At 38.5% G+C, this 10000-nt stretch overlaps 1 protein-coding gene across 1 annotated transcript in view; it reads left to right on the top strand.

Annotated features, from left to right (window-relative positions):
* LOC137992674 (RNA-binding protein 39-like) overlaps nucleotides 1-10000 on the top strand; it is a 23980-nt gene that overhangs the window by 3961 nt on the left and 10019 nt on the right. The window contains exons 5-7 of the mRNA XM_068838157.1: nucleotides 3255-3293; nucleotides 3423-3461; nucleotides 5183-5221. Coding sequence (XP_068694258.1) covers nucleotides 3255-3293; nucleotides 3423-3461; nucleotides 5183-5221 — 117 coding nt within the window. The remainder of the gene's footprint in view (nucleotides 1-3254; nucleotides 3294-3422; nucleotides 3462-5182; nucleotides 5222-10000) is intronic.

The raw sequence follows: 10000 nt of genomic DNA, 5'->3' as shown, positions 1-10000 counted from the left end.
ATTCCTCGGAACAGTCAAGGAAATACCAAAAAACATTGTTTGTGTAAATTGAGTGAGTAAACCCTATTTTGCCATAAGTGGGAGGTGTTCACTGTCCCTCCCCCTTCCCCCTCCTACATTGTTCTTACAAGGGAACAGTGAAACAGGAAATTTGGGCATATGGTGTACAAAATTCAACATTGTTTGGGGGGGGAGTGCCATAGATTTATCTTTGTGGTGCAAAATGTCCCAAGAATTTTATCCTTGATTGTAGTAAAACTCCTTGCTGGGCTTGTGGAAATGTGCTCCTACTGCTCCCAAGATTAGTTAATTGAGTGGAAAAATAAAATAACAACAACTGTATAACTTGGGAAAATATATTTTAAAGACTTAATGAGGAGCAAGTTATTGTAGCTTGAGTTATTCAAACAAGGGGACCTGCTATACATGACTGTATTAAATTTTATTGTATGTAGTTGGTGAAATATGAGTGGGAGATCTGTATGAGTGTTTTTGCTCGCCATTCTAAACGCCCATACAGATCTATTATACTGCTCGTGAGATACAGCAATGAAATAATAAAATTATTAATTGAATTCAGGAAAGATCTGTATCAAAAGTTAATGAATACTAATAAGCTGAGAAAGAGTTTTTATTAAAAGTTAACTCTACTGTTAAATAGTAATTTGATCAGCTCCAGTTGATTTGTATTGGAGTTTACAGAGGAGTACATGTGTCTGAAATAGTACTTGGCAATTGGTCATAACTTTGACGAGTAAATTATTTTACAAGGGCTTCGTATTGTCAACTTGCTAAACAGATGCCATCTTCTGAGATGTATCCAGGTTTTGAAATTTGGGTGTCCTCTGGACCCCTTCTTGAAAAAAAAATTTGGGTTGGGGGGGCAGCTAATTCATATTCAAGACTATTTAGTATTTAATCTGTTGCCTCTTTATTGCTGCTGCAATACCATGTACATGTATCGTGTGCGTTAATTTTGCGTCTGCGTTGATCGCTTATCTCCGAGCTGCACTGTATCTTTGAAACTGTTATGCTGGTTAATTTGTGGATCAAAATTGTCGAAGCTCCATCGATCACATCTGAAAACATCTGGAGGAGTCCGTACGCTGTAGAAAATTGTTGGTTCCAGTTGATAAATACAAGATCTCGACAGCCAAAAAAAGAACTGAGTCTCATTTTTCCATAAAAGGGCATTATTTATTTTAACAACACTCGCGGTTTAATTTAGGAACAAAAGAGTAAACAAGTACATGTACTGTATAAGCAATACACTGAATTCCATCGTTCATCATCATCAGCCCGTGACTTTGCTATGGCCAATGTTTATATTCGGTTGATTGAATACATTCAAGTTTCATTGTAAACACATGCTTGTGTCCTCTTTGTAACTGTGGCGACAAGTTCTCCATCCTACTGTATGTTAAGTGCACAGGTTTCTTTTTGAAGGTTCCATACATCCTTCGGTAATATAATTTGACTAAATCTATGTTTTCAGCATTCACAGCTGACGATGGATTTGGATTTCAATCAACCTTCTAGCTGAATCTTCCCACCTGCAAAAACTTGTGTAATTCCTGAAACTGATTCATTGTTTTCCCAGCAAGAAAAACATGGTGTTAATGTGCCCCCACAATCCCATTTTTTGGAAGAAACCGCTGCCTAGTAAAATAAATGCGGTGATCTAAGTATCGAAGTACACTTTGTGCTATTCAGGACGTTTGCGCAAAAATTTTTCAACATTGATTTTTTTCTGAAACTTTTACCACTGTAAGATAATGAGTTAGTTATGTCAGAAATGTACAAAAAAAATGGGGGGTCACCGACTTCGTTTTGGAGAGAACATGCCCGGAAAAACACCCAAAATGTGACAAAATCGGGCTTCGTTAGCGAATAAGGCCAGTGTCTGTAAACCCAAATACATTGCAATTAAATCTTTGAAGTGAAATCTTCTCTGCCAAATATTGTTTAAGTGGACTTATTAAGTGAATTTAGTCAACTGGTGAGGTTCCTTAAAGATCAAGTTCGCATTTAGCGACCACAGTTTCACGTGCCTTGCAGCCGCAAGATGGCAGGATTTGATGTCCCGTGAGCAGAAATCTTGAATTTTTTTTAACTTCCCACATTGATTTTTTGTTCATTTTTGGACAACATGGAGATAATTGTAAATAAAATCCGTTTCTGGAAAGAAAAATTGGGGTCACCGAACGTCCAAGACCGTTAAATCTAGGCAAAGCTATAGCAATGGCCTTTTGCCCTACCATTTCTCATTTATTACTTAGCGTGCGCGCTCTTGTATGATGTGGCGTGTGCATTTGCGTGCGCAGTGAGGATGCGTAGAAACAATTGGCGCGAACGTCCTTAATTAACAGTGTGTAAAACAGATTTTCTTGTAGTATTTAGACATTGTAGTGGGGAAAGAAAAGTGAGTCGTGTACTAACCACCAGTTCCGAATGATTTCATCATGTGAAGATTGAAATACAGAAGTTGTCTTTTGTTTATCCTGGGTTACCAGACGTGATTCGCCGGCTGGCAACCAGTTCTGAAAAATAATCTAGTCGCCAGCACTGAATTTGTGGTCACATTGGCGACCAGTGAGTCGCAATTTTGAGCCCTGTCTCTGCATCTTGGAAAAGGCCTTGGGTCCTCGCTTCCAAATCTATTAAGATCTATGCTCTCACTCTCAGGTGGAGAAGGGTTAACCATAATTATTTTATTGCGAAAACAACTATTAAAATGTTCTTTTAACTGGTTCTATTCTCGTAGCACTTGATTTCTCATAGAAATTGCTTGGATTTCATGCTTCATGTAACTACCCAGGTCGTCAACCAATCAGATTATGACTATCAGTGACATCTTTTAATTCAAATAAACAACTGCAGTAACTTTTGGGCAAATGAACAGTTTGGTTGACCCAAAAACTCTGTCCTCAATTCTCGGTTATTCAATAATCAAGGAAAGTCTATAGACTCAAGGATGGAGGTTGAGTTTTGACTCTCCCACAATTTTTTTGAATGTCTGGTGGAAACAGATTAGACTGGTGAGCCATTGAAATTGTGAAGCTAAAAATGGTGGTTGAGCTATTGTTTGTGTACTTTGCATATTGGGTGTGTCAGACTCTTAAAGGGAAATCTTTTTTGGCCTTTGAAAACCAACAGTTGACTGTAATTCTGCACAAGGCAAGCGTGGATTACAAAATTACTGCACCAGGCAAGCTGTTATAGCTAGTTAATGATCATTTTCTCCCTTTCTGCAGAAGTCGCAGCCGACGTAGCCGTAGTGGTAGCCAGGATAGGTGAGATTCTTCTATTCTACTGTTTGAAAAGTTTGCAACTCCAAGATTGTTTTTCTTTCCACATGTTGTCACGTCTTTCATAATGTGGCCAGTCAAAAATGACATAACCATGTTATTGGATTATTTTAGGAATCGGAGGCGACGAAGCAACTCAGGAAATCGAGACAAGTAAGGGATTCGTTTTAACTATTAGGAAATGGATTCATTAGCTTTGATGTGAACATTATTTGTGACCCTATTTGGGAAAAGCAGGCTTAACGAAAATAGCGTTGAAGCGTTTTTTCGTTGTAATGCATTTTCAACGCATTGAAAATGCGTTAAAGAGCATTTCCATTGCGTTTTGAAACGTTGGCAATGTTTTTCAACGGAACCGAAATGCGTTGCAAATCCATTTCAAAATCATTTCAAAACATTGTCAAGGCGTTGTCAAACACTGACAACGCGTTTAATGAAACCACCACGGGCCGTTTGGAATCATGATTCATAGCACCGCTGCTATTAGTTAATATGAAATCTTTACAACGAATTGTTAACCCATTGGCATGAACTCTAGCACGTATGCACGCAACTCTAGCACGTACGTATCAGTTTGAATTTGAGTTGGCAACTGCAACACAATACCGCAACATCGCAAACTTGATTTGAATGGCACATGGATAACAAAGGAATGTCAACGTTGCGCACGAGCGATCACGAATTTGAACTGCTGATATGGAATAAATTTTGTTCTACAGGCCTCCTAAAGTTGCTTTTACACCAGTGCAGATTAAACCCTTTGTGGTTAAGTTATCAAAACGGTCAGTTCGCCAGCCATTGCAATAAAATACCATAAAGATAAAAGGCACAAAACGAGCGATAAACATGAGCTAACATGTGGCGCGACTTGTCTGCTTCGTAATGTTTGTATAAAATCACCAGGGAAAATAAATAATTTTTAAGCAAACTTTTCAATTTCATTGGCTTTGAAAACAAAGAGTAAGCTTCAGAAAGTCTTTGAAATGCATCAAGGTGTTCACGATTAAATGCAACCGACGGTATAGCAATTTTCATCATCCCAAGTCACGCACACCACGCATTTGACAAAGATAACTATTTATCAAGGTAGCTTTGCCTGGTAAAAGATTGCGTTTCTGGAAATTTCACTCCTATTCAGTACTTTAAGTATTTCTGATGACACGTTCACTTGCTACTCAAGGGAATGGTTATTAATGGTTATGACAGAAAAAAATATTGAACTAATTAGTGGCAGCGAAGCGCCAAACAAATTACGCCATCATTTTCTTTTTCTACGTTTATATTTCTGGTGGGTATAATTAATATTGGCTGTTGCTTCGCAAAAGTTTTAATGTAAGTTGTGGCAAATTGCTCTTTAGTAATCAAACAAAATCAAATTCTCTCAGATGCAGAATTTTAATGTTCAATTGAATTTGTTACTTGTAAACAAAGCGCTATTGGTTGTGTTGACAATGTGTTTAGCTTTGTTACAACGCGTGAACGTTGTCCTTTGTTTTTAACGTTTTGTGCAGAATTTGTATCAAACGTTGGAAAAAGTTGCCAACGCGTTGAGAAACACTTTTCATCCATTCTTAAACATTTTGTTGATCATTATCAACGTTTTTACAATGGACTGAATAACATTACAAATAGGTTGCGAACCATTATCAACGCGTTGTAATGCATCATCAACGCATTTAAAATGCATTGAAAATGCATTACAACGCTATTTTTGTCAAGCCCGGTTTTCCCAAATAGGGTCACATTTTTTTTTACCTTACCCTGTGTGTATTTTAGTCATAAGGCATGGAAAAAAACAAAATTGCTTTCCCTATAAACTAATACATGTAATGCCAAGCTCTTTAATCTTTCTAATTATTTTGGTACTGTTTCAGATATCGCAGACGGAGGAGCCGTTCAGGAAGCCGTGATAGGTAATAGATGATCCAATCCCACCCTCTCCTTACTATGTTTTGTTGGAATTTTCTTGTCTGAAGTTCGATACCTCTTAAAAAGTCAGCATTCTAAGTGGAAATTATTGTACATCTCTCATGTTTTATGTTATCCGTTTAGTGTAAAGACGGAATAAACTATGCAAGATGCATGATCTGCCTGGGACAAACTTGGGCAAATATTTTTTCTGTGTCAGCTAAATTCATCTAGTAAAGCGGTAGGTGCAAGACAATGCGTCTGGGCGAAATAATCAGTTTGGTGCATCTTCGAAGGACTCAAGTGTGTAGTTTATCAAGATGCATTATGTGTCTGGTGCTCATCTTTATACCAGACGAACTTAACAGACAAAGAAAAAAATATTGTGCAAGTTTGTCCCAGATTAGCCCATTCACTCCTGGGGGCTCCCTATTGAATTGACGAGTAAAATTGTCTGGCGTTAGACTGAGTTAAAATTAATACTAAGTATGGCTGGTTCAGGCTGGCTTGGAAGTCAAAGGGTTAAGTATGCGTCTCAAGTACAAAAACAACCAGTGACTATTAAAGATGGCTAACAGAGCACAACTAGTGAAGAATTTAAAAGAAAACCACTGCAATACTGCCTAAACGAATCAACCAATTTACAATGCAATTATTGCATTGTCACCTTGTGGCAACAATCCCCTTGGTACTCCTATGGCAGGATGCTTATTCACTTTGGCAAGAGCAGAGTCAGGCACCCAGGATTTGTAGTTGTATGATTTATTTGAAAATTTCAATTTAAATGACAAAACTGAAGGCATAGCTCCAGAAAATAGAAAAACCAGCAATAGTTGTCTGATGACGAAAACAACTGTTACCTGGCATGGAACATCTACAGCTGTACCGTCACTTATGATAGAACCTGAACCTTTCTACTGTACAGCATGTGCCTGACCCCACTTAACTCAAATTTATTTTCCCCAAAATTATCACTCAAGTATGAGATGGCTTACATGTACTTGTCATGAGCGTAACAAAGATACTGAAGCATGCAATGTAATTGGTGTCTATTTTATACTTGAGATTCAATTTAAAGTACCAATAAAAAGTATAAACAATATTTTGATCCATGAGTAAATTACACCACTGAGCTACTTACGGTATGTGAAAAGATGATCGAGAAAACAGACACTTAAATTTCGAGAACACAAAAAGTCATTATTGCTTCAAAGCACACTCTAACAAGGCCTAAAAGTTAAATGTGAGACAGGTTAAGAATAAAGCAAACAATACGGACGAATTCATTCAAGCATAATTTTGCCGTCACACATTATTTTCGTGGACAGATTTTACATTGTAGTTCAAATCGCTTTAACGGAATTGAATATGGCGTTGCTGGTCGATGACTCTGACGATGAGGATTACAAGAGAAGAACAGGACAGGTTATGTTGAGAATGGGGAGAGGAAGAGTCTGTGGTCGAAACCTTATCAGATGAAGTGGACGACAGTGAAGATGGGGAAGAGCAAGATTCAGATGAGCTGCGGTGGAATGAAAGTTTTGATGATGTAGAAGTACAATGTTTCAGACAACACGTTGGACCCACAAGAAGACTGCCTCAAAGTGCCTCTGTTTTGGACTATTTTCTTGTCTTGTTTACACCAGCCCTTCTTGAAACTATCACTGACAATACCAACAGGTATGCGATTGAAACTGATCTCGACCGTGAAGAAATGCGGGGGGATTTTGCACCTACCTTGGTAGCTGAAATGAGAGCATTGCTGGGTGTGGTCATTTTGATGAGGATCATCAGACTCCCGAACGTATTGGTCAAAGGATGAACAGTTTTATCAGCCAGCCATCGCGAAAGTTTTTTCTTGACGACAGATTTCTTGAGTTATTAAAATATTTTCATGAGTCGGATCCAAGAACACCGCCATGCTTCCAGTGTCTGTCTTGTTCTAAAACCATAGAAGCATTTTCAAAGACTGTCAATAGTGCGATTGTGTGAGCAGGCATGATTTTGCTATCTTTAAGCCTTTAACTGCTGTTTGACATTTCTGTAGTGTTCTTTTTTTTTACTGATGTTAAAAGGTGTGCTCGTTTCACCAATGTAGTATCACTAACAATTGGCACATGGAATTTTGGACACAACATTATTTTGTCTGTGAATCCTGCGAAGGTCAAGACTTTGGGGCCAGGAACTGTTGTGGTAGGGTGACCAGTGGTTTGATGTGTAGCACAATCACCGTACCCAGTTGGGGGTGACTCAGAAACATTTCCTGATTTATTCAGTTTAACGTCTTCAATGAAGCTATATTTTTGCTGAATGCTAAGGTTATCCTTGTTGATTAGCATACAGGGTGTAAAAAGGGTAAGCGACTTTCCTTTCTTGAGAAAACAAAGGAAAAGGATAGAAAAATAGGAAAATTTTTAGTGTAACGCGTAACACAATTTTCAAGTTGAAAGTCTTCAAAACCATTTTTCATAAGAGAGAACAATTATGTGGATTAACGGACAATAACCAGTGATAACACGCAGTAAATACTACATATGAGCCAAATTAAAACAGTTCAAGTTTATTAAACCACATTAAAAAGATTCAAAATTCCGTAGTTTCCTTACTGTAACGCTGTGTTTTGGAATTCTGACGCTCACTAGGTAAAAGTTTGAAACAAGTCTTCAATTGATATTAATTTTGTGGCTTCAAAACCATCTCAACTAAATGCTCATACCTTGTGCTTTAACATACAGAAAAATTAGTTTGAGGGATCCACTACGAATGGAGAAATCACTCCTCAAAACAGTCGCTACGCTTTTTCTGTTCCGCAATTACGCAATAATATTTTTCGAGACCACTTCTTTCAATGTTGCTCCTGCTCCAACCAAGGCGTAAGTGGGTTCCAACCAAGCATTTTCTGAATGCTCACAAGTTCCACCAGCTATTTCCACAGTTTCGTCATCGTAGCTTTCAGGGTTGCGAAAATATTAGCCTTTGACTGAGTCGCTACGTTTTTTTAACATGCCGGGCCATATTGAACCTAGTCTTGAGTGCCAGTGAACATCACAAATCTACTTCGCAAAGAAGCCATGATTTCCATGTGCTTCACAAGGCTTGGTAACCTTTCCTCTATGGATATTATTGGGAAGTCCACAATGTCTTTTCAGGGGCAATTTTCAGGAAATTGAGAGACATCTGCTCTGACCTCAAATTGTAAAGTGGAGCAAAAAAGTGGAGCAGAAAGCCAGCGTTTAGGGTGTCAATAGAACTAAATGAGGGGATGCTATCCTCCATGTAGTGAAAGCTTTCTGTTTTTACTTTTTATTTGCCTCAAAATTGACTATCTGTATGAAAGACCACGCCTGCAAGGGGTCATGGGTAAATCAAAAATTCAGTTTTAACGGACCAAACATTAATATTTTCCGAACAATTAGAAAGATATGTAAGTCTGGGTGTGAAATAAGCCAAAATAAGTGATTTTCACCCCAATAAACACAATTTCACAATTTTTAGGTATGTTACAGAAATGGGTACCGTGATCATGCTACTCATCTTTATTTATAACTGTAACGTCATGTTTTGGGGGATGTGTGTCAAAGATTCGCTTACACCTTTGATGTAAGGAAGAGAAGCAAAGGACTTCCCGGGCTCAGTTGATTCAACCATCTTGAAAAATATTCCAACAAGTTGTTTTGGGGATACAGTAGTAGTAGTGGTAGTAGACACTGTCTTCAACAGGATGACGGCATCACTCAAAATACTCTGAAAAGGGCTCGAAAGTTGAAGTAGTCACCTCTGTAAATACAATTCAAAAGGTTGTGAACAGCTGACATAATCTTTCCACCAATGGCCTTGAATGCTGTGTGACAACATAGAAATACAACTACTACTACTACCACTTCTACTATAATAATACACCTAATACTATTACAACAACTACTACGAAGTACTCTAATAATAATGTTTCTTATTAATAAGAGCAACAACAACAACAGTAATAATAATAATAATAATATCTTCTGGGATCTAGACGTCATGACAGGGAGATCAAACATTGTAACAAAGAACCCTGTGAGATCACATTATGTCATAATAGACCTTTTTAGCTTGTACGTTTTGTTTTCCCATTTCAGACCAAGTGATGTTCTTAAGGGAATTTTCCTCTCCTGTTCCCTAGAATAACATCGCATGGTCTGAAATGGGGAAAAAAAAAAGGTACAAGCTTAAAAGGTCTGAAACGCTGCGCAGAAGGAGGTGGAAAAGGTCAACAACTATTTTGAGGTTAAGGTGAAGGACACAGGTGTTACCGTGTGAAAGATCGAATTCTTGGATGTATTGTGGCTTGCCCAAGTGGCTTTTTTTTTTTACAGGTGCTGCGCACCAATGTTGGGCTTTGTTTTTGTGATATCTTGCTCTATAGTTACTTGTAATGATCGTGTCAACAAAATTAGTCAACCCATAGTAACTGTGACGACAAACTTCATGTAGTGCTGTAAACTATCATTGAGAATTTTCTGTAACACCTCACATGATCTGCAGTTAAACTCATCACCAATGGACGAGCTTGGAGATGGTGCCTAGCAAAGTGGGCGGCGATTCCGGGGCGGGCAACGAGGCTTGAGCCACAGGCCATGAGCAGAGCACACAGGCCTCCACGGCAACTCTGCGAGCGGCCACCACCCACCAGGCACCGTCACACTGACCAAGTCAGTGGAGATACTTACCAACCCTATACTTACCGAATCCACCAATGAGGGAGGAAAGGGAAGGGGAAAAAGCGGAACAACCGAACGCTTGCTGCT

Source organism: Montipora foliosa, chromosome 1 (genome assembly GCF_036669935.1).
Source record: "Montipora foliosa isolate CH-2021 chromosome 1, ASM3666993v2, whole genome shotgun sequence".
In the NCBI taxonomy this organism is placed as follows: Eukaryota; Metazoa; Cnidaria; class Anthozoa; order Scleractinia; family Acroporidae; genus Montipora; species Montipora foliosa.
Note: the sequence above shows the minus strand (reverse complement) of the source record. Positions and strands in the feature narration are given on the sequence as shown.